Source organism: Amia ocellicauda, chromosome 5, assembly GCF_036373705.1.
Source record: "Amia ocellicauda isolate fAmiCal2 chromosome 5, fAmiCal2.hap1, whole genome shotgun sequence".
NCBI classification, from domain to species: domain Eukaryota; kingdom Metazoa; phylum Chordata; class Actinopteri; order Amiiformes; family Amiidae; genus Amia; species Amia ocellicauda.
In genome coordinates, this window is record NC_089854.1 from 29,290,886 (window position 1) to 29,317,133 (window position 26,248).

At 36.9% G+C, this 26,248-nt stretch overlaps 1 protein-coding gene across 2 annotated transcripts in view; it reads left to right on the forward strand.

Moving 5' to 3' along the window:
• Nucleotides 1–26,248, forward strand: part of gas7b (growth arrest-specific 7b) — a 98,200-nt gene that overhangs the window by 7,841 nt on the left and 64,111 nt on the right. Inside the window, exon 1 of one of the 2 annotated variants that reach the window (XM_066704710.1) lies at nucleotides 11,835–12,146. The exons of the other annotated variant lie outside the window; for it this stretch is intronic. Coding sequence (XP_066560807.1) covers nucleotides 12,144–12,146 — 3 coding nt within the window. The 5' untranslated portion in view covers nucleotides 11,835–12,143. Of the gene's footprint in view, nucleotides 1–11,834; nucleotides 12,147–26,248 lie in introns of those variants that run through there. 2 annotated transcript variants of the gene reach the window in all.

Genomic DNA, 26,248 nt, shown 5'->3' on the forward strand with positions numbered 1-26,248 from the left:
CATTACAAAACACATGTATGCAACTGCCCAAGTACATAAATTAAAATATATGTTATGGGGGAAAAAGTCAGTCTTCCTTTTCTTTAAAGTTTAAATGAAAGGCTTCTACTGATAAATTGATCTCATTTTGCATGCTAGGCAGATCTAGTCAGTATTATAATTGCAGATTGGAATATCACATAAAAACAAAAGCAAAAGACTTCTAAATATATATGTAATGTAGAGTAGATAAAATGTACTCTCCAATGTCTTTGTCATTAAAATATTTTGGATACCATTTAAGGTCCATTTAATTAAATTCTTCGACTTAAGAACAGCTAACACGTACTAACAGTTTTCATGACTAGATTTCTCACATTAGTCATTCACATTTCCATGAAATTGGCTAGCTGCAGTGGCATGGCAGCTACATTAATGTTGCTATAGACAGAGGTTAATTACATAGTTTGAAGATGAGACATGTTGCTCTCTGACTTTTTTGTTTTTTCAAGCTTTCGAAGATTAATAAGCTTACACTCACCTAAAGGATTATTAGGAACACCATACTAATACTGTGTTTGACCCCCTTTCGCCTTCAGAACTGCCTTAATTCTACGTGGCATTGATTCAACTAGGTGCTGAAAGCATTCTTTAGAAATGTTGGCCCATATTGATAGGATAGCATCTTGCAGTTGATGGAGATTTGTGGGATGCACATCCAGGGCACGAAGCTCCCGTTCCACCACATCCCAAAGATGCTCTATTGGGTTGATATCTGGTGACTGTGGGGGCCAGTTTAGTACAGTGAACTCATTGTCATGTTCAAGAAACCAATTTGAAATGATTCGACCTTTGTGACATGGTGCATTATCCTGCTGGAAGTAGCCATCAGAGGATGGGTACATGGTGGTCATAAAGGGATGGACATGGTCAGAAACAATGCTCAGGTAGGCCGTGGCATTTAAACGATGCCCAATTGGCACTAAGGGGCCTAAAGTGTGCCAAGAAAACATCCCCCACACCATTACACCACCACCACCAGCCTGCACAGTGGTAACAAGGCATGATGGATCCATGTTCTCATTCTGTTTACGCCAAATTCTGACTCTACCATCTGAATGTCTCAACAGAAATCGAGACTCATCAGACCAGGCAACATTTTTCCAGTCTTCAACTGTCCAATTTTGGTGAGCTTGTGCAAATTGTAGCCTCTTTTTCCTATTTGTAGTGGAGATGAGTGGTACCCGGTGGGGTCTTCTGCTGTTGTAGCCCATCCGCCTCAAGGTTGTACGTGTTGTGGCTTCACAAATGCTTTGCTGCATACCTCGGTTGTAACGAGTGGTTATTTCAGTCAAAGTTGCTCTTCTATCAGCTTGAATCAGTCGGCCCATTCTCCTCTGACCTCTAGCATCAACAAGGCATTTTCGCCCACAGGACTGCCGCATACTGGATGTTTTCACACCATTTTTTGTAAACCCTAGAAATGGTTGTGCGTGAAAATCCCAGTAACTGAGCAGATTGTGAAATACTCAGACCGGCCCGTCTGGCACCAACAACAATGCCACGCTCAAAATTGCTTAAATCACCTTTCTTTCCCATTCAGACATTCAGTTTGGAGTTCAGGAGATTGTCTTGACCAGGACCACACCCCTAAATGCATTGAAGCAACTGCCATGTGATTGGTTGGTTAGATAATTGCATTAATGAGAAATTGAACAGGTGTTCCTAATAATCCTTTAGGTGAATGTATATTCCAAAAGAGTTTGATCAATTCTTATTTTAAGGCGGAGACAAACATTTTCTTCATACACAAGAGGCCAAATCCGCCAGCAGTTCACTCAGTCCAAACACTAACAAAAGGTTTAGTTCATCCAAACAATAATAAAATGGCAGGAAATGGTGCTCAAATGCTGATTGTCTATGCACTATTCAGAGTACAGTAGAAACTAGGATACTGTTTTGGTTGAAAAATAAACATAGAAATTGTTCTACAAATATTACACTGCTATCTTATACAGTAGCAACACATTAATATTTGCAGAAACCATCTATTGCCAGCTGTTGCTGGTATAGCAGACTGAATACTTCACTGATTATCATTAACATGAGAAAGCAAACTTTGAACAGTATCAATATTTTATCCAGAAAGAGATTCATTAATAATCATAATCATATTAGATGGAACAAATTGAAAATTTGAATATGCTTCCTGAAGCAAAATACAACTCACCCCTTTAAAGTAGAACCGTGTTTCGTGTTTCTAATCTGGTATCCAAGGAAATTATCAGATACAACAAATACAGATATTTTTTTGTATTCTATGTTTTTTTTTTTTTGGTAGGCCATCATCCATTGCCATCGGAAATGTTATTGCCTTCAAAATAGCTCAAGGCTTAAAATATCATTGCAACAGTTACATACAACTGATCACAGAAAATACACTGCAACAGCACTATTTGTTGTACATTTGTTCACAGTGCAAAACATTTTTTGAGAAGGAAAACTAATGACTATGGATTGAAATAACTAAATATGGCATGGTGCTGCTGATGATAATGAAAAAGAACAAATTTCACAGCTTTCAAAAGCATTCAAACTTTGGTTTCTGCACAATTTGTAGAAACAATTCTAGAAACCTGACATGCCATGTTCTAGTGGCTATTAACAACTCTCTGGCCACTTGTTAGTTGTTTGAATCTCTACCACAAATGTTGGTGTGAACATTCAACTGACATATCTCAAGCTCTGTACTCTGTTTCACTGTTTATAAAAAAAACATATTTCTTTAGTTTATAACTGGAATTGCCAATAGTCTTGATAAAGCTTTAAATAAGTAGCACCCAGGTAGACACTTTACTCTGTGATTCTGCTGCTGAGAATGTTTGTGTGTTTTTTTTTTTAAATCAGTCTGTAGTTTTGATTAGGCACTCATTCAACAACGGAAAGCTTGTAGTTAGCTCAAATGGACAGTTAGCTCAGCCTGCGATTTAGAAAAGGAAGTAAAATAGTATGTATGTATGTGAGATGACTAAAGGCGTATTTAGGAGAACTCACCAAGCTCTTTCACTGGGCAACAAGCAGAGTGATATTATGGAGTGTTGTATTTTTCACACATTTACAGCCTAAGAGCACAAGACTCCATCTATCTTTGAATCTTGTTACCAGGTGACAGTGACAGTTAGTACCATTAACAAACCAACACAAACAGTGTGCCATAAAAGCCTGAGTCACACTCATTTGATCATTTCTCATAATGATTATTGAGATAATAATGAGGTTAAGAAAAAATGCTGTATTTTTCAGCTGGAGATTGGCAATAAAGCATTTGCAAAGGAGTAGACGAGCACCGGTCACTTTTGGGTCGGATGTTTAACCAAAGCACAAACATTTATCCAGTATAGATTCTCATGCATCTCCTTGGCGGCTGTTTTCTTTTTCCACTCATTGGGTATATTGTCTATCATGTGGTAAGGGCAGAGGTTTTCAGGTTATGCAGGGCTGGTGAAATGACACGAAGCATACGAAAATATAAAAAGCCTTGTGCTGCATGACCTGTGAACTACACATTTAGATCCGTCTCAACAAGGCTTTGATCTGTGTTTGCATTTAGAGTGAATCCAAGCTGCAAAAACAATCTCTTAAATTCCCATTATGTAACAAGTTTAATATTCAATAATAAATCAGAGAGGAATAGTATTAATATTGTATTTGGTCTTTTACACATACATTTCTAACATTTGGATGCCATATTTAAAAATACATCATTGCAACTGACAATGCTTCACACCCCTAAAAGCAATTTAAAAACACACATTGACATACAAGATTCACAATTAATTTCCTCATTTGATGTTTGAATCTAAAATCGGTAGTTCCTATTCCACTCTACTTTATATTCTCCAACACCTATGAAGACATATTTCCTCTAACACTTTCTATTTCATTCTGCTCTGTAAATTAACTTGCTCTTAGTATGTTTCAATGTGGACACGAGGCAAGAATACAGCAAAAACGAAATAGTGTTGCTTATTACAATAATAATAATAATTATAATACAAATATAAGAAAAAGGTAAGTGGTCCATTTAAGTACATTGTAATAATTAACTTAGCCTTCCACATGACTTTGTCTTTTCTTGACTTTATTCATACTTTTCTTTACAACCAGCAGTGTGTTTTAGTTCAGAGGAAAATAAAACCTTGTGAAAAGTCTCAGTTGGGCAGTGTATTAACACAAACCAAGGTGTTTAAACCAGAAAACAAACAGATTGAAAGTGAAATACTCAAATATACAAAGTAGGCTCATTACCCAAGTCTCCCTGAACTTCCATGATTCTCACAGATCTACATCTGATAGACCTCAATCCATCCCTCAGCATAATCACTTTCACTTTTCTAACCAAGGTAACACCCTTGGTTTCAATTCTTCTTTTAAAGTCTGTTGAAGTAAATTCTTGTTTATGCCAAAGGTATATGGATATCTGCCCAGACAACTGAAAAAGGTATTCCTGGATGACACCAAGGAAACAAGGAATTAACAGTACTTTGAAAATAAGCATTGCAGGGATTATAAACATGTGTGATAGAACTAGATCAATATTACACGTCTGTCACAGACTCACCCCCCTGGGTATATTTAAACTGACAAAACAATCCAAGCAAGTATGAAATTAAATGGAGCTACTGCTTATTCTAACAACACAAGATGTTTTACAAATGTCCTTTTTCTTGTCTATCCTTCCATTAACTGGTATCTGCTCTAGGGTCATCTACATGGTGCCACACAAAATGGGTAATATTTCTACTGCTTTGGCACTTCTTGTGAAGCAATTATCCGTATCTCAGGGAATGTTTTTTTTGTATTCCGATGAAGAAATAGGGGAACTGAAAGCCAGTGTGTAAGAAGGAAACAATGAACCATCGTGAAGTTACCATATGTGGTTATTTCACAATGTTTTATGGACGAATGAAAACTGAAGCACTTTTTATTTTGGGTATGTTTTTGTTTCTGTATTCCGCATTGCACTCAACTGTCCAGTCAAACGTCTTTCAGTCAGTAATTAGAAGATCTCAAAAAAACTGTAGGCAGAAAATGAAATTGGATTGATTAAGCAGGCTCACCATGAAAAGGGCTCTTAGGAACCTCAGAAGGTTGGTTATGGTTAAGGCTTTTGACCTGGAAATAATACAGTGCTAGTTTACTCAGTCAGATCGGATACGTAGGAGCTGTAAGACTACTATGACACGATTTCCGAGTACTAGCTTCATTCCTTCAAATGGTTTGTGCATAGCTTGGTTAATTATGGTTATTGGTAATCATGGGAGAATATTCTAATGGCATTATTTATGGCAGTGTCTTTAACACTGAACTGAGAGGCACAAACCTGTCAATCATGTTCTAGACAAGGCCTACTGCTACATCCACTGCAGTTCTGTGTATGCTGCTTTCATAGGCATCACAGCTACCTGAACCCCTACTGAGTGTCCAAGCAGCTCCGGAAATGTCTTTTGCCACCAATGGATTGATCATCCTAAAAATATAATGTTGGATGTTGTTGATATCTTCAACTTGTATGAGAATGCTAAAAAAACAATTTTTGTATATTCAAGGTTGTATGCAAAACAATCCACCTCCTATAAGCTGTACATAGACCACAAACGCATCAGAAAAATATGTTTAACTACTAAAGTCTCTTCAAATTGGCTAAAACAGCTTTGGCGAGTAGCAGCGGAGGTTCCAGCAGTGGGTGTACAGTTGTGGCTTTTGAAAGACAGCTGGTGAGAAGAGAAGCATGCTATCAGTAAATCTATACAACATGTGCAAAAGAATGTGCGACAGCGGGGTAACTGCAGCAGCCATGGGCGATTATTGTATGCTAATAACCATGCTCATGTAAATAACTACTGTTAATTGTATCGAGCTGCCTTGAAGTGCTTTTGCTCTGATGGGCTAACAAACAGATCACGTATCCAAATTTAAAGATATAAACAATTTGTGAAAAAATATATATTAGTTGAGAAATATAAATTAAATCAGCTTTTGTAAGACAGTAGTTTGGGATTATAATGCTTAATTAATGGATTAAATGCAGTGTTTGTAAGATCATTCACAATAAATAGATGATATTCTCATTTCCTAATCCAGTTGATTAATCAGAAAGAATTAAAACATTCCGTATTAAAAACATATCTGGCAGTCTAATCCTCTATCCAAGACTATCTGCTTTAAAAATCCCATTGTCGAACATGATAACAATCATCTGTTGTTAACTGCAGGATTTGCATGAACCGTGCTGCTGAGTTAGCTTATTGCTTTTTTTGTGTGCGTCTGTTTTTCAAATCAAATACGATCTGGCTTTGGTTAGTCTGCTGCAATATTGGCTTTGCTCTTTATTCCCATCACACTCTTTCAATCAGTGTGGACGTAAATCTAAATTCACAAATTCATGGAAGCTTACCCCTTACTTTGACTGGTCAGGCTTTTGTTTGAAATGAAGCCAGAAATACCAACAAAATCCTTTTCCAAAAATTCCTAGGCTGCCCCCATCACTTAAAACTATGACCGACAGATAACATTTACTCTGATGGATATCCCAAAACATTGGTTCTTAAAAGACAGAACTGCACTCTTGTTCCAGGAGGAAGCGAGTGATGTTTTTTTTTTTTGGTGCCTAACCTTTGAAAGGAAACCCACTGAACTATCCATATGTAAAGGTCCGATTCCAAAATAATTTCACTGGCAGGGAATGTACAGTAACATGCAATGAGGCTCATGTGGTTGTTTCTTATCAATGCAGGTCTGTTAAATGCACCAGTGTCAGGAAAAGTGCACTTTTTGAACTCTGAAATAATTGTGGGAAGAAGTACAACAAATGATAGCGCTGGAGAGTGCATCTCTCTACAGTTAGCAGACTTTGCAAGAGACAGGGAGGCACAAGATAAGCTAGAAAAGCAAGTACAAGATATTACAAGCAATTGTTTCTATATTAATTTCAGCAACTCATAAAATTGGGAAACTGGTGCCCATATTCAAATTTTGTACCAATATTTTTTTGTTTTGATCTGATCGTATATATGAAAGCTTCTTTAGTACTTGACTCGGAAAACCATTTGATAAAGTATTAATAATACACTAATAACATGTTTATGAATACTGAAAAACCCTCATGATACATTTTTGGTGTACAAGCTCCAATCCCCACTGTGTCATGAGACATATAAAAGTTTACACAGGGTCACTAACATTTTCTAATAGTTTTGGCTTTGAAAATCAGCTATAAATAAAACCGATATTATGCCAATAGACAAAGTTTGCTCAGCATGCAGATAGCAAATGTTTCCATCTGTAGCTGCTGTGGTATTGCAGAGTTGTGTGCTCCCTGGAGCAGTCTAGGAAAACCAATGAAATTGAACACTTGCACAGCTGGAGGGAGCAATTACAAACCATTGCATATGGAATACTGCATTACTAGCTTCTCTGTTTCTCAATATTCTCATTTTTCCTCTCACTCAATGCCAGAGTGCTTGTACATGTTGAACACCCGGTTTTCAAGCATTGGAGAGGGTGTCATTTCTGTTTTATTTGCTGTACACGATTTCTCGTTAAGCACAGGATTTGTCTCTAAGTCAGTGGTTTATTTTTAGAACCATATCTGGTGCCTTTCAGACCTGGCTCACGTGATTGTTTGATTGGTTGTTGGCCTTTATTTTTACACTGTTCCTCAGGACAAATGGACGCACACATCATTGAAGTAAATTGGTGAAACTGGGTGGGGTTACAGATGACCTCTGCTGAAGTGTACACTGTATTGTTTTATTGACATTGCATGTTATCCATCTAAAATGTGGTGAAACTGGAGAGTTGTGTTTATATAAGTCTTTCCCATTGGTGCCATGTTTGATCAAAGGGGAATTTCAGATGCTAAATGCTTAAGGAAAGTTGAATTAATGTAGTGTGCATTACTGTGTCTTGTTCATAAACTCTTTGAATGTACAGTACTTTCAGACAGAGTTACATTTGCATAAAATTTACATTCTGCCTGGTTCTCCATATAGATGCTCAAAACAGAAAATTCAGACTTTTAAACTATGACAGATTGAGGACAGTCCCGGGTGTTTGTTTTTTTATTTTGTGTTTGTTGCTTTATTGATGTATTTTTTAAATGAAAGAATAAATCTCTTGAAATGTTTTCCTACAATGTACTTGAATGCAGTTATTATCCTCCTGTTAATCGAGAATACTTTGTGGATGCACTTTTTTTTTCAAAAGTGAAAAGCAGGGACAGGACGGAAAAGTCACCCAGTCCTGACATTTGACCTCTCGGTCCTCTCGAACCCTCTTGGTTATCTAATATAAAAGCAGCGAGAGCAAGAACTTTAAATTAAAGTTAAATTACAGTTATATATATATATACTCAAAATACTCAAAAAATAGCTGATTAACTATGATACAACAATATAGTGACATAATCACATGACACTGTATCACATTCATAAAGTAAGATAGTCTACATTCTTTCAGTATATCACATTCAGTATTTCTGGCTTTAGCACCCAGAAAATGTCTTCATAAAACACAGGTGACCCTAAAAATGCAGTCCTGAAGCACTCCCCTTCAAAGAGGTTTGACAGTTCTCATTTTAAAATGTGGTGCTCTGCTAATATGCATCTGAGAGGAAGCCCAGCAGAGTAAGGATTTTGGGTTTTGACATATTTTATTTCTACCTAATGGATTTCAAATGTATTCCCCCCCTCCCCGCAACTGCAGGAAAATGAGGTTTTAACACCTGATTACAGCCTGAGTACAGTGAACACATGTTTTTGGGAGTGATCCTTTGGTGATAATGGTTCTAATTCCTCTAAATTTGAATTACTCACACTTCATGAAAAGGGGGCTGAGGGTGCTGGGTACATTTCATTTGGCAATAAACTGTTCCTTTAACCTGACTTTCGTTTCATACATTGTTTTAATTGTCATCATTGTTTCCAGGAAAGCATTTAAGATATGTATTGCTTTCATTATGGTATAATGTAAACACAGAATAGCCTCAGTGCACATTAGGTTGCATTTAAAAAGTCTGTATACTTTGCAAATGAAGCACCATTGTTAGTTGGCCAAGCACAACATAGTTGAAGGAAAAGGGAGATTTTTTAAAAATAGGAAAGAGTTGCTGATGTACACTTTGCTTTGTCTGTGCTATGTATCTGTTGTGCTTGTGGCTGTATTATTAACAAAAGTAGTACACAAGCAGACAAACACGATGTACTTCTCAAGGGGCAGTGGAATAAGGTCACCATTTGTCCTGCATTGTGGATGAGGTATGAATATTTTATAAAACCAACTGTGCACCTCATTTGGCACAATTAAAATCACATATGGAGGAAGGGAACATTTCGCAGCATTATTGTAATGGTATAGTATTCCCCTCAGGCAAACAGGATGTGGCGGGACTAGCAATTTAATAAATGCATAGTTGAATTGATTTCCATGTTCTTCGTTTTCTGTGCAGTAATATAGATATTCATATATCTGTGGATTTTGTGGATTGCTGTAAAAGAACTGGACAAAATTAGTGGTATTTATCCCCAGTGGTCAACATATCATTCTGTTGTAAGGATGTGTTTAAGGAAACTTAGGGGAATTCATGAAAGATGCAGAGGTATCAATTTTTCACGTTGGGATGTTGCGGCTTCTTTTGGCCCATGGCAGTTTTCATTTCTCCATCTCCAGTTCACAGTGCCGGAACCTTTCCCTCTGCTTTTCAAAATCTTGTTATTGAAACTAAATTAAAGCTACGCTGTAAGAAGCCTCGAGGGTACTTATGCTAAGAAATGGGTCAACAGCATATTAATCACTAGACAGTGTGGGTAAAATAGGTTAAAGGTAAGGGGATATAAAATAAGAGAAGTCCTCTTGGAAACAAAACCTACTTTTATAAATAGCAGGGGAGTTGGCTCAGTTTCCGAGAGCACCAACTAATTCCTGTAAACCACTCTGATACCAAAAGAATAGTTCAAATATATATATATATTTTATATAAGAACCAAGTCATATATATATATTAGTAGAAACAAGATTAATCACATGCACATCTAAATATCTAAGAAGGTGCTGGCTATCGAAAAAGATCATATAGAATAAATATATATATATATATATATATATATATATATATATACTTGTGTAAATTGGAATTTGTAAAATGTATTATGCAGAGTACAACATTTTAAAATGAGAACTGCACTGCAATACTGCACTTTGTATTGCGCTTATATTTTGTAAGTCGCCCTGGACAAGGGCGTCTGCTAATAAATAAATAATAATTATTATAATAATATGGCATCTCTTTTGTGGGGTGCATGTTTTGCAGAGCTATCACGGAATACTCTCTCAGTTAGAGCACATTCAATGAAGCTTTTGACCTGCTACTGAAAAAGTCAATCGTGTATTAGCCACCGGTAAGGCTGTGTAGTGGAATCCACTTCATATTCCTGAAGTGTTATGCAATCCAGAGAATCACTCAATAGACTCCCTCTGGTGGTTTCATTTGCATTTGTCAGGCTCCTGTTTGCACAGGTTTTGTCGAAATGTGCCATTATATATTTTATATATATATATATATATATATATATTGTGCAAGCCAGACAAAGCAGTGTAATAAACAACTATTTTTAACCCAGCTAGTTGCCTTTTTGGCCCATTCAGGTCATCTGTGCATCTCTGTGCATACACATTAAAGTGTATAATTTACATATAATTTAATTTGGCTGGCAGCTTTTATCTTGTTTTATTTTTTACTTTTTATTTCACAATTACTTACTTTCATTTTGTTGCCTGACACTCACATGCGTTCTTAATTATACACTCTTCACTGTGTGCCAAAATATCTTAAAATGTGAAAATTGTGAGGTTGCCCCTGTTATGAGACATTAAGATTAAATCTTCACTGCACACACATGCATACATGGATTTAGAAGCCATTATTATGTAGTTATTGTGGCATACTTTCAGCTGCTAAAATACACACAGTCTGGTCACCAGTTTGGTCATTCAAGCTTGGTGTAAAGCCAGGTACAGTAGTTAAGAAAGATTAAGCATTCAGTTTATTGAAAGATAGGTTCCTTGAATACTTACACAAGTAATCGGCAACCAGTTTAAAGAATTTCACTTCAGTAGGTCTATGTAGTATGACAGATGTGTTTGTTTAATTATTTCATTTCAAGAAAATGTGTTTTCAGTGGCAGACAGCAATGTAGCAATTAGAAAATAAATCTAAAATCTGTTTCTAGAAACAAAACCACACCTTGACCAAAATATATTGTAAGTTAATAACAGCACTGAGATAAAATTAAGAATAGTTCCCCTTTGTTAATATTTTACTACAAATGATTATTTTGCAAATGAGGTGGAATCAAATGATGATGGCAGTTTCCAAGCAAGTGCAAACCTTACAAGCAGAGAACAGCATGGTACCTTGTTAAGAGAAGAGCATTTGTGAAACAGTAATTTTAATTTCCCACCCCCCCACCCAAGTCCCACTGCTGGAATACACAAGCAGCCAGCTTTTAACTGCCTAAAGTTCTAATTCCTTGAATTAATGAGAGAAACACACAGTTGGGGAATTGAGACACACGGGGTCAATGTGATTAACAAGAGTTGGATGGGGCAGGGAACACAAAAACAGCCCTTGTTGCTTGAAAAGGGTCTTTGCCGACTTACAGTGTCAGCCATTGTGCAGTGTATGAGCTAAGAGTGGGCCCTCATTCCATCTGGGAATGTGGGCTTCAAACCCACACATCTGGAGGGAAAAACTAAACAACAACAGACATTTGAAATCTTCCAAATAAAGAGAATTAACCGCTGGAACATGTTATTTTGTTGTTTTATTCTGGACGTTATGGAAAAAGAGCTCATCTAGAAGGACACTCATTCATTCTCTTGCTGGCCTTGGTTTTAACCTTGCGTTTGGGGCCTTTTTGGTTGTAATTAGTTCCCAGATATGTGACAAATGCTTCCTCCTTGCTCTATCTTTCCAAACACCCAGAGTCCTTGTCACTCACTTCAGTGCTAGCAGGGGCTTGTTAATTCTCCTCAGCAAATTCACACTCTCTCACAGAGGCACTTGGCTGCAGATCTCTCCCGGTGGAATCTAGCTGTGTAACACAATGGTAAGAAATTGCTTTTAATCTATAGGCTGCATGTTCTGCTTCCTTTAATTTCACTATTGTTTTTCCACCCGTGAGTAGGCAGACCTTTTATTCATTGCTTGGCACTGAATTGCAGGCAGCACATATTCATACAAGTTGTTTTAAAAAGGAAAAATGGAAATTGCTGTCATATTATGGAATAAGTGGTTTAAAAATCCATGGCAAAACGCTTTCAGGTAATTGTGGAAAATAAGTTGTTTTGTGAAATGATGTGAAGGATTTAATTTCCTGTTGACCTCAGTCATATTAATGTAGCTAAAGATTTTTTGTGTGTGTTTTTGCTTTCACATGAGATTTGTCCTGATGGGAACAAGTGAATTTCTGCAATTTTCTCTTAAAGCAAGCATGGTATAGGTTTTATCTTTCCATCATTCTCATATTCTGCTAAAGTACAAATAATCTACCAGATAGTAGATAGCAATTGCATTTAGGTAAATGAAGACCTTCTGCGTTAAAGAGACAGTGAGCATGCTTTGATGTTAGAAAATGTATTTCCAATCATTAACTGTAATTTTAGAAGACATCTGAGGTGGATGTAGGATTCAATTAAAGATTGTAAGGACTGGAGGCTGGGGATGAGGGGGTTAGTGGAAAGATTTCAAAAACCACAAATCAGCCTTGCATGGCTAATTGACATTGCGTGACAAGTCTGAGATAAGAATGAGGAAACAGTTTTACGTCTTCCACCACAGGTAAGGTCAGCGCTGGAGAGTAGAGGTGGGAAAGGGATGGAGTAGTCCTAATAAAACAAACAACAAACAATCAACGGCAACTAAAGAGAATCATGGAGAAGGACCAGTCTTATGTTTTCCCAGGCGTCATGCAAAATGCTTTTGAAAACAAGCGATGAAACTCAATAGTACAAAATCTTACATTGACAAAGGTCAGACTAATGAAGATTAGTGAAGAATTTAAAGCTTGTTGCACATATCTGAGTTCAGAAAGCACAAATTGGCCACTTCCACTATTAAGTTGGCAAATGTTCGATTTATGCGGATGACATACGACAGTGAAAGAATTAATATTATTTAATGTATGCAGTAGTGCAATGTTTGTAGTTAGTGAAAACTGATGCTTGATACTTGCAAAAGACGTTACTCTTAATCATCAGAGTCCCAGAACCCAGAACTTTGAGAACTTACGTCTTACGTTTCCTCATTCTTCAAGCCATGAAGGTTAAAGAAAATGATAATACAAATCATCAAACATGTCACTGTAACTTTGACAGGCCAATAGCCTTTTATTGTGATAACATCAGTACATGGTAATATATCCCTTTAGTTTTAGACCTTAATTAGTGCAATCTGACTTGCTATTTCTGTTACCAAAGTAGATGTCTCTTTACTTAAGTACATGTTAAGCGTATTTGGCTGAAACAAACTCAGTTTGCCTCAAGTCAAATTTGTAATGGTGAATTTAGTTTTTCTTAATGAGGCTGAAGTCCAAAATTGGAGTACCTGATTAAGGCTAAACAGACCCACAATTTCCACACTTCACAAGCATATTTGTAATGCCTGGAATTTGGGTTCATCTGGTACCACTTTAGTGGTGTTTTTGCCCACAGTATATGTGGAGGGTATAGGGGATGAAAAGGAAACGAAAACAATCTTGATTTAAATGTTTATATACTTTAAAATGTATCACTATAATTATGAAAGTGGTCTGTCAATAAACAGTAATATACTCATTTATTATTAATAGTAACAATTAATAGCATTTTAATGTGATAATTTAGTAGAGGAGAACTTAGAGATATGTTTGAAAGCATAGGTAATTGACGTTGACCTTACTGTCAACTTAAGGATTCATATATGTATTTATGGATGTGCGGATACCCATGGCAACCGAGGAGTTCCTTTTTTCTGGCGCTCATCAGCGATGTGGAAACATTCGTGATGTGGAGTGTGTACTTCGCATAAACATCTGTTTCCCATTGAAAACTCTGCACAAACACATTTGATGATGGATGCAGGGGTGTTAATTAACTCAATTCAGAGGATTGCTCGACCATTTTCGTTTTTGCTTTTCAAAAGCACACATTTTAAGAAATGGATGATGCAATGATCTAAGTACAGCTTAGGGGGCTTTTAGATGTAAATGTTCAAACTCATAAACTAAGCTTCATTGAGTAGAAAAAAGGAAGGAGAACATTCTGTGAATGGCACTGTGGTGTGTTACATTACAGAAGAGTTTTTGTCTTTTGAGACCTGTATCTGAACATTTGACATTGCACATAGACCTTTTTAGGAACCCCTTGGATTGATAGCTCTCCCTGGCAGTTGGCTATTGGCATGTAAAAGGTTTCAAAATTAGATTAGAAGACCCACAATAGGTGATTTGACTGTCACTAATGCTCCTTCCAGTGGGATTTTGAATTATTGATGATGGCAGGTGACAGGATGTGCTCCTAGGAGACTGCAGCTATCTTCCTTTAACTTATCTTCCCTTTTTCGTGCTACCTGTTTATCGGAGATCTTTCTTCATAATGCAAATGCCATACCGACCCATTTGCTGCACCATTGCTCCTTTTATCATGACATCCATCCTCTTGACACTGTCCAAATAGGAAATCCTTCACAGGAAGATGAATTGCTTTATTTTTCCACAGCCGGAGACAGACTGCGTTTTATTAATGAAAGATATTGCAAATGCCACAGTAGAGACCTTCGATGATTTTGAAAATACAGCAGGAGCTTTCCCCTTAAGTCAATCTAGTATGAATGTGAAGAGCAAAGAACGAGAAGCAGACCATCACAGTCTCAACCACAGGGGGCTATTGCATTCCATGTTTCTCATATCTATTGATTACTGTTTCTGCTTCGGCCCAGCAGCCGTCAGTGTAGAATATTTAAAGTCTAACAGTATGTCTTGGCTGCACTGATGAGACAGAATATTAAATGTAATATCATGCTGTAAGATGAAGAGAGGTGTATTATTTTAACATGATGTAAACATTTCAAATACATCTTAACACCTTGATATCTGGAATGTTCCCAGTTGCTTCTAGTTGCTGGAGTATTTTAATCTATATGAGACTCATTTTAACCACATGCTTTTATCTGTTGGGTATTTCGTTTTGTAGCACTTCTCTAAAGCAAATCCACAGACGTCTGAGGAATTTTGCTGGAAAATGAAAGACCTGCTAGATTTGTGGTGACATCACTTCACTAATCTGTAATATACAGCCTCTTGATGGTGACCAGTGCTTAGTTCAGATTTGGTCTGCTATTCTTAGCTTTCAGAGCACAATCGATATTCTGTTACAAAAAACTTGAGACTGTAGGAATAAATGGCATCCCCAGCTTTCTTCTTCGGTTTGCCACTTTGATGAGAAATCATCTGGTGATCATAAACTGCTTCTGTTCTTGCTCCCCTCTTGTCAGCCTCCCTCTCGGCTAGTATATGAAATAGGGCACTTTCTTCAGAAGGGGCGCTGAAAAGTCCTGCTAGGCCATGTCAGATTTCATTGTTTGCCAGCTACTCTCTTTTTTTTATCTTCCCCTTCCCTTTTTACATCATCTCTACTACTCTTATGACAAAAGGAAATAATTCAATGTTTCATAGTGGCAAAAATAGGTTTTCCTTAATATACCATGTTTTTTGTTAGATTGTTTTAACAGTAACTTATAAAATGAAATCCATATGATATAAGAATGGATTTAATTTTATAAGTTACTGTTAAAACAATCTAACAAAAAACACGGTAATTCTAGATTTATATATATATATATATATATATATATATATATATATAGAGAGAGAGAGAGAGAGAGAGAGAGAGAGAGAGAGAGAGAGAAAGAGAGACTCTAGAATTATCTCCAATTTAAAGCAGTGCTAGAATGAGAGGTTTGGTTTCCATCCACATATTTTTGGTCTGGTGTATTATAGCCCTAATATTCTGAGGTCAGTTTGGCATAGTTTGGCATATATTAAGCAAAAACAAGTTTTTTGATAAAGCATGGGTAGGCATTGTTTCAGCTATTTCCTCTCAGGATATGTTACACAACCACCATAACAAGTATTAAAACAAAATACTTTTATAATAACTCTAGTAATAGCCTAAGTCATAATACAAACTCGTTTTTTAAATCTAAAATATCAGATCAATGCTATGCAAGGACATTTGACAGACACAGATGGCTACAACTGCATAATAAGTGGAGGATTTAATTAAGTAAGCCAATGTCCATGTTTTGGTTAATTGCATGTAAGCCTTAAACAAGAATCGCAAAACAAAATCCTCATTAATGATGGTATATGATTGTTTTATAATCAATACAACTACACTGAGTTGTTCTCCATAACAGTCTGAAATATTGCTGCAGACCCCAAAGAGAAAAGCAGATGCAAGCTATTATCTTTGTGTAACATGTTTATGCTTTGGGCATTATCATGAATAACAATTACTCAGTTCATTATAAATATATTTTTCCTGGTCCCCCTCGTGAAAGTGTGCATTGACTGCAAATAAATAAATAAATAAATGAATAAATAAAGCTGTGTTGCAGAGACATATTTCTACTGTGTGTATTTTGCCATTCGTTGCTTATGCTCAAGTATAAAATACATAAAAAGAGTCAGGCACCTGCAATTGAAGTTTTGAATACCGGGCCTATGTGATTAAGATTTTAAATGTACCCATTGGAGAATAACAATGCCTTACTGTGTTGTCAGATGTATCTTGTTCAGTGTTTCAGAAATATTTTATTTTTTCATAAAGCTCACATTATGCACTGTGTATCGTGCACAGGCATCTAATTAATGGTTTTATTTTGGGAGCTTTCATACTGTGAATGACAGGAATTTCCTTTGAACATTGAAATACATTAAAAGAATATGGAGCTCCAGTTGTATGTGTGTGTGTGTATATGTGGGTAGCCCTCATTATAATCTTCTCTTTTCACCAAGCTGAATTCAGTTGCAGTCCCTTTAGGATGAGTACAATAGAAAAGCCCTTTGAAGTCAGCTGTGAAGAGGAGCATTTGAATGTTTTTGATGTTTAAGAAACCCTGTGGAACTATGCGATGTGTAATATTGCCCAGGTTGAGAGCGTATTAAATTGGACTTTAATTCTGACAGACAGTTTAGGTTTGTGGAAACAACCCTATTCAGATGTGTCTGCAATTAACAACAACTGGCTAAAATGGAAGCAATTAAGCTGTAAAATATGATTTTTTTAAATATATGCAAATATTTACTGTGTAACAAAGGTTTTGTTTAAGAGATCCATTTGTAATTAATTACTCAAAACTACAATTAACTGACTAAGATGGTTGTAATCTTGTAATTTATATTAAATATTGGGAAATGTATCCATTCCTTAAGCATTCATCCATTTACTGTGTTTTTAATGCAGTTATTCATTTTCTTGTATTAAACGTCTCTCTTTGATTATGTCTAATTAATCAAATACTCTGCTAAGTAGTATCAAGTACCCTTAAATTTGTGTGTTTGCAAAAACTCTTAATCAATCACCTCTCAAGACATAACAGTGTATGGGATAACTAAGATACATCATGAAGTTTGTTACTTATAGCTTCCATCCCAAAATATCGTAGTAGAATTAATTGTTTATGTATACAGAGACCATTGTAGTGTGAACAACTTAGTTAAGTGAAGTAATAGTTTGCTATATTAAGTGTGTCTTACACTTCTCAAACAAGGCACCTCTCTCTGTAAATCATGCACCGTACTCTCATATGGCAATGCAGACTGTACACACAGTCTGACACCCATAGCCACACGCTCGGCACACTAATGAAACCCATAAAAACCAGAAAATGGAAAACCAACTCATTGAATTCACAGACTCCTCGCAGGGGTTATTTATAGTGTGTCATTATCACCAACCAAGCTCTCATTCATGACCTGGGTAAATAAAACAAAAGTAAAATAAGGAATTGCATGAAATCAAATCTGTACCATATTTTTTAGGGACATAAGAATCCTTACAATATGGATCAAAATGGTCTGAACAAGTAAGTTCTGTTACAAATCTTGGGCTTGCAAAGAGTACACTGGAATGCATTCCCATGAGTAATATGGAAAGTTATATGTAAGGTTGGCCATAAAGAGCCCTGTGTTTTACCACAAGATCTAATAATGGACTGCGAATGACTCCGACAACCCATAAAGCTTTTAAGAAGTAGTCCATGTCTGCATTATTTTATATTTATGCTCGGTCCTAATGCGTTTTCTGTGGTGGTTTCTATGTACACTGTTTATTTGATGTAGTAGCTGTGAAACCAGCTTCTGCAAAGTGTGTTGGAAACCAAATGAAAAGGAAATGCAGGGGGAGGTGTTGACCTTTAATTCTTTACTGGTGGGTGATAAAGGCAGGGCATAAAACAGGACTCCAGATAACTTAATTCCTATATTTCCGGGCCTATAAACACCTTAGGGTTATTTTTTTCAGCTTACAAACATTTTATGAGCCTACAAACATTTTATTTCATTGAAAGTGGATCTTCTGAGTGGTCCACCGAGTAAGACTATAGGTTGGACCCGTTAGTCCACCATTTCTAGGTCACAGTCTCCTATGAGTTTACAGTGATGGGGAATTCCGACTGGCTGGATGGGGTGAAAAGTTTATTGCGTACGGCAGGAGATGGAGAAGTAATGAGGACACCTTGAAATAGAACGACAAATTACACATTTGAAGCACAGTAACGTCACAGTACCACAAGCTGGTCAAAGATACTCATACAGAAACTCACAGCTGAGTTTCAGTGTTGGGAGGATACTGCAGAGATGCCAGTGATTTGTAAAGCTGTCAGGAAAGCAGGTTTAACACCTCTGTGAAGTTGGCACCCCATATAATTAAATAATCACCAAAACTATTCCATTCATTTGTGCTGTGTTTGTGCTGATTTGTGCCGCAAAAATGAACGTTTGTGCTGGTTTGGTCTTTGAGATATTACGCATTCTTTTTAGGGCTGTGTGACACCACTCTCCACCCCATCTCGCTCAAATTGCTCCAAACCGGTGCCATTCGTTTGTGCTCGATTTGTACCGGTTTGTGCTGTTAAAAGAAACCCTGTAACTATGATAGTTTCTTAAATAACAAATAACAGCTGAAAGACAAGGCTGGTAGACCAGTTAAGACCAAAAAAACATCTTATGCTGTTGTAAGTTTTTTTTTCTTTTTTTCAGCACAGTATCATCTGAAATATCATTAATGTCAAACAACTTGGTAATTAGTTATGTTTAAATTTTAACATGTAATCAATATTGAAGATTAAGGTATCAAGCAGAATGCAGCTTACAGCATTGCTATTTAAAGATGGAACAAAGAACGGACAACACCAAATGCTTGTGTATACTTTCAAATGCAAAGATGAAAAAGCTTCAACTATCTCCATTTCTTATGAAACTGTTTATCCTATCCAATCATTCCATCATCGTCCTTGCATAATGCAATAACCATTTTGAACATAAGCTGCACTTGTATCAAGTCACACACTAACTAATTGAGCAAACAGTTATTATAACGCAGTGGCCTTAACGATATATTCACTGAGGTAAAGTTAGTCTACTTTTTACTTTGAATAAACTCCTAAAACATGATGGTAATAAATGAGATGTAATACTTGGTTCAGCGATGGACCAGAACACAAACAACATTATATTAAGTTCCAATATACACGAGGTGCTACACAAGCACAGATACAGGGCAAATGTGATTTGGATTTGAGGCTTGAAGTTACTGCCAATGATAAAACTGTCAATATTAAAAAAAAAAACAATGACAGCGACGGTAAGAAACCTGCACCGAGAGCACAAACGAACGAGTCAGAAAATGAGTGCGTTGGACGAGATGGGGTAAATGCATGACTGATGTCACAGATCCGGGAGATAATTTTGTTATTTCCATGTAAAGGGAATTACTTAGATTGTTTCTTTTAACGGCACAAACCGGCACAAATCGAGCACAAACGAATGACACCGGTTTGGAGCGATTCGGATGACATGGGGTGGAGAATGACGTCACTGTTCTTAAAAAAAGTTTTTCTGTTATATTTAAGAAACTATCATAGTTACAGGGTTTCTTTTAACAGCATAAACCGGTATAAATCGAGCACAAATGAATGGCACCGGTTTGGAGCGATTTGAGCGAGATGGGGTGGAGAGTGGTGTCACACAGCCCTAAAAAGAATGCGTAATATCTCAAAGACCAAACCAGCACAAATGTTCATTTTTGCAGCACAAATCAGCACAAACACAGCACAAATGAATGGAATAGTTTTGGTGATTATTTAATTATATGGGGTGCCAACTTCACCGAGGTAGCATACACTGCCATTTCAGCACAGTCTAACGATTTGTATAATTTCTGTTTTCAAAACAACATACAAAAGACATCACGTGACTGTGTATTTTATTCCCTAAATAACAGGAATCTCTGTAATACTCTCAGAGATAATATTGTGTTCATGAGGAAGGGGTTAACCTAATATAATGTGTCTAAATAATAGGAAACAGGCACTTCCTCAGAAACACCTCTGGTTAGCTGGGGTTCTGAATATGCTGACATGGTGTTCTTGTTAATAAAAACATACAAGCAAGATTCCCGTAACATAAAAAGAGAGAGAGACAGACAGAGCGTTTTCTACAAGAATGCAGGGTCAATACATTTAAACTCATCTATATGAGGGATGCCCATCTCTGATCCATGGAGGCCACAGTGTCTTCTGGGATTCCAACTGGGCTCTTACTTAACTTAATTAACGTTAACTTATTATTTTATTTATTAAAGCACATTAACACTGAATGATTCCTACTGGATTCAAATCCCTCCGTGACTTGAGTTTGATTAATGTTTTTGGCAGGGGTACCCTGGTATTTGTGTTTTCTTAATTGTGCCATTAAATAGGAATTATGCTGACAGCAACAACATACATTAGCTTAGTTTGTAGTCTGTTTGTTGTTCCAAAGGTATAGACACAACAATGTATAGATTAAACATAATGGAAATATTCTCTTGTTATAAACATCTAGCAGGTTTTATAAGTGAGGCATCTAAACATGTTTAGATTGTTTGGAAAAAAAACTGTTATATTAGTTTTGTTTAAGTTTCCAGAAACATTGTTTGATCCAAGGGTTCCAAGCCACTTGATTAGATGGGGGTTATTAAAGGACAAACCGGGTCCTCACACTTACATGTTTCACATCGCCAGTGATTCAGCAAACAGTATTAGCCAGCTGTGGAGAAAGTGACTCAGTCATGCATAGAGATGTGTTCCTGTAGGAATGTCAGACCAACTTCCAGTTGGGCGAGTGGGTGACTGGGCTGTACTTTTAAATTAGTCCAATTAAGTCACTGAGCAGAAGTATGCTTTTCATTTTACCTAAATCAGCATGTAAGGTTTGTCATACATACCGACATACACTTTGAATTACGACACACGGTAAGTGAAAGTATCTGTTAGAAAAGTTACAATATTACAATCCTACAACCTACATATTTCACAAAATATTTCACAATTTCAGGGGGCAGACTGCTGAGTGTACTGATTGCATGGAAATGATTTGTTTCACGTACACAATTTAAGACAAACTTGAGTATGAGGTTAAAGGAGAAAGGAAGCGACACAGTGCCTCTTTGTGTTGGGTAATTGGAAGCGGGGGGGTGAATTCAGCTGAAAGGACACCTAAGCTGCCTCTGACAAAGCATGATGAAAATGTCATCAAGCGTGTGTGAAGTCACTGCTGTTTCAGGAGGAGGAAGTGCCCAGGCAGTTGAGCAAACTCATTTCTTAATTTAATTCCTTGATGTTGAAAGTCTGTAGGAAAGATTTGCTCACTGTGGAAAATAACATTTTGCATCATTAATATGCACTACAGGCCACATGGAGTCACATGGACAGCAGGTGTGAAAGTAAAGCCAGGAGCAGATGACACTAATGATTTCATTTTATAATGTTTCTGAATTAATCAGCTCATTAATGCAAATGAGCATTTTGTTGTGAACTTTTGTCTGGAGATTTGTTTTCTTTGGATGATTTTGTTTCTTGCCTGACTTAAAATTTACCAAGGATTAAAAACCCATGACAGACACTGATTAACACACCAAGGAGGGCTACAATCTCTGTTTGATGCTCACTGAGGTTGTTATAATTATTAATTTCAGTTAAGGGGCATCAGGAAGCAGATCTTTTCCACTCTAGGATTGGTCAGTACAGATTCAAGGCACTTCTCTTCAAATGACACTAATCAATCATCTTAACACACTAGTAGGAGAACTTAAACAGTCAAACACATAAGCAGTATCTTTAGTTATAGTGTGCAGGAAATCAATTATAACTGTTAATGCAACACTTGAATTGAGTATGCCACTGTGTTCATAGTTTAGAATTGGATATTGACCAATACCATGCTGCAATTTGATATCCTCACAGATATCCATTCTATACCATGTCTGCAACTAAAAAGTGCTCTTATTCTTCATAAGATTTGAATTAAAGACTTTTCAACCCTCTAAACCACTAAAAACATTTCTTAATTCAATTATAAAGGCATTTAAAAGCAGGAATCCCCTATTACAAGAAATGAACTCACTAAGAGGGCACATAAAGCCACCCAGTGTTATCAGTTTGACAATGTGTGCCCACTTTCTGTCATCACAGGATTTTGCTTAACTTTCCCAAAGCCACATAGGCAAGATGATTTCTCTGAAATAAACCATCATGCAACCTGAGGGAAGTCCCCACCTCTCTCCACATGGGCAGGGACTCTCTGCAACAAGTAGTATACCTGCTGCCACCCTGTGCTATTTACATCAGTGGTTTAGACAGGAATGAAAACAATTTAAGGCTTTTTTTTCCACCAGTGATATTTGTGGTTGAGTACTTCTCCTACAGCCCCTGAATTGGAACTGCTGATTTTCGCCACAGTTTTGACTGCTGAACCTCTGTGTGAAGCAGTGGGCATCGCATTAACAGCAGTCATTAGACAGACCTCCTACACGCCTGTCATGATTCTAATGCTGGCTGTCATCGTTTAATGAGCCCCGCTATGCGCTGTAATGACCCTGAGGGTACATTAGCATTCCAGCGTGGTGCTCAGCCTTTCCTCGACTTTCCCCATCCCAGCGTTACAGATACGAAACAGGAGTGAAATCGGTCTAAAAATATCTTAATGGGGTAATGTTCTCTGTGAACGGGACCTTGTTTTCTCTCAAGGATGCTTTATAGAGACGTTTAAGATGAAACAGACAGTGTTTAAATGGGAGAGAGACTCCTTTAAGTGGAGAAGAGTATTTAGTCCGGATTACTTTTGTTCAGGCTCTGACAGTGTCCATATGTTTCACCAAAGGGACATGTTTTTGCTGTTGTCATTTTGTCCTCTGTACTTCCCACCAACTGTTAACTTCTAGCAGTGGAACTCAATACATGGCAGCTATGAGAAAGACTAAATAAAGGTATAGTTTCTCTACAACAGAAAAGCCTTCTCCTCACTCCACCGTATGGTGCTTTTATCCCCAGGCTGTTCTCAAACACTGTAGCTGCAGGCTGGGATTTGACACCATTCTACTGAAAATCAAATCAGTGAACCAGTAAAACTGCTCCTTTGAGATTCAGATAGTGAGCACAGTTTATTCAGAAAAGCTGAAGACGGAACTGTATTTTACAATTAACATGATAAGTAACAGAGATGTTTTGTCAGTGAAGAGCTGTCACAAACAGGTAAGGGTTACCAAAAGGGTATCGTTTCCAATGTTAATAACTATTAAACTGCTTATCTTTTTATATATACTACACGGTCCGTATTTATATATGGTCCGCCAAACATGTTTTTGATTGTGCATTTGCGTTTGCATTGAACAACAGAGAGGAACAATCCGGCTCTGAATAAAAGCTCATGGCAAGTTCAACTGATAAAAGTATAGCAATTTTTTCTCAGTAAACTGTTGCACAAAAAGAACGCATTCATAACCTCTGACGTTACCCGTTGTGGAGGTGTGTGCCAAAATGGAATATAAAGAAGTCATTGTACTTTATCCCAGGATCAACCAATGAAGACCTAGTCATTATGTGTCGGTGTCAACTCTGATAAACATATACATGTAATCATAATAATATCATACCCCATAAGTCTGTTATTTCCCTGTGTGTCAGTAATTTACAGTTATTAGACTTACTGGGGGATATATTCAAACCATACTAATATAATTTGTAACTGTGCTGTGGAACTTTTAGTAAGATGAATGAACTATACAATTATAATAGATTAAGGCATTAGAGATAATTAGTTTTCCTAAGGGATTTCTTTAATAACACAGCACCTCAGGTTAGAAGATAATTTGATTTGCTAGGTAAGACATGTATCTAGCATTCAGGATGTCTACACAGGCCCTGAATCTACCTCAGTCTTCACAGTGAAAAGACTGTACCATGTAATGCTTGTATAGTACAGCATGAGAAAAGTCTAACCACTCAGTTCCCTTCATGTATCTTATACATACAATGTACAATGAAGCCAGCCTTTTTAAGTAATGTTAATCTCACTGTTTTTTTGAAGGATTCTTCATACCTGTTGTTCACAGTATTTGTTATGGAAAATTGATGAGAAAGCTAGCTAGCAAATTCCTTGGCAGGCCCGGAACGCACTCCTTTGAAACAGTGGCCTAAAAACAGTATAGCTTTGATTAAATGGCAAGCTGGGTTTCAAATTTAATTTTAATAGAGCAGTCGACACATAGATGGTAGTTTGGCTCTACTTACATCACTGAATGTAAACTATTCTCTAGGGAGATAGCACAGTTAGCCTAGATGTTGGCTTCCCAGTAGATTCTGCACAGCTGCACAGCATGTTTCTGAAGTTGTACTGATGGTCTACCGCAATGTGGAAGAGGGGGTGAGGTTCTGTTGCCCTGTCTTTTATCTCATCAAAAATTGCAGCTTTTCTTTCTTTAGTCAAAGCTGAAATACGTTTTTTTTTTTTTTTTTAACTCAGCTGGTCCCTGGAGTAAAATCCTCATCCCTTTCAATTAGCCGTTTGAGATTGCAGGTGTTTTGGACAGGCACATAGCTCAGAAGGGCAGTCACAATGCAGGAGACTGAGGCCTTTCAGTTAAAATAAATTAATAGGGCCCCTATCAATCAATTAAAGTGAATTATTATGTTGTAGAGTTCCCCTCCTGGTGAACAATTAGGAATACAAAATCAAATTTGTAAAATTTGTAAAATCGATTTACAACATAAGTGCAAAGTGCAAAAATGTAGTCGGAAGGATGGAAGTCTTTACAGCTGTCATAGAGAACCCTGGTTCTGGAGGGCCATGGTCTCTTCTGTTTTTTTTTTCATTCAACCCTCAATTACTTAATTCAATTTGTGAAACATTTATTTGATCAACCGAACTGATTAAGGATTGTTTCCAGGGTGCGGGTGGGTGGGAATGTAATGAGATCTAAAAGAAACCAGCAGGACTTTGAAATATGTTCAAACTGACATTTATGCATTACTGTGCCTATGTTTAATTGGATGTTATTAAATCTTTAGCTCATCTTTTATTGAAACAAAGTGGGTCAGCTCTGTAGCACAAATGTTTTGTGGCTTCAGGTTATATATCTTGGGAAAATGGAGTTCTGTCATTAAATGAGTGCTACTTTTATGAATAATTGGCAACATGTTTTTTGTTACTCACACAGCAAATTGTTCAGAATATGTACAATTAATGTAGTCAGCATTATTTTGCAAGGAGGAATGAACTACTACTAAGGACAGAGTATATGAAAAGGTTAATGTGACTTTTGCAAGTGGCGCATTTCAACACATCAATATCTAAATGTCCTTTTAAGTGACATCAAAATGAGCCAAGTGATGACTTTGTGCTGCTTGCAGCCAATCCAATGATGCCCATCAAGATGAATAATTAAGAAATGTAGCTAGTGCACGACACAGTTTGACTCAACCGAAGAGCAGGGTAGTTCTGGTTGATGACATTCAGGAAGGAATGCATTTTAGATCAGGATTAGGGCGTCTGCTGCCCTTTGCAAAGTTTGCAGCCAAAAGTGCACCACTATGTTTACAGCCTTGTTTTTGACTGCAAGTAATTTGACAGGT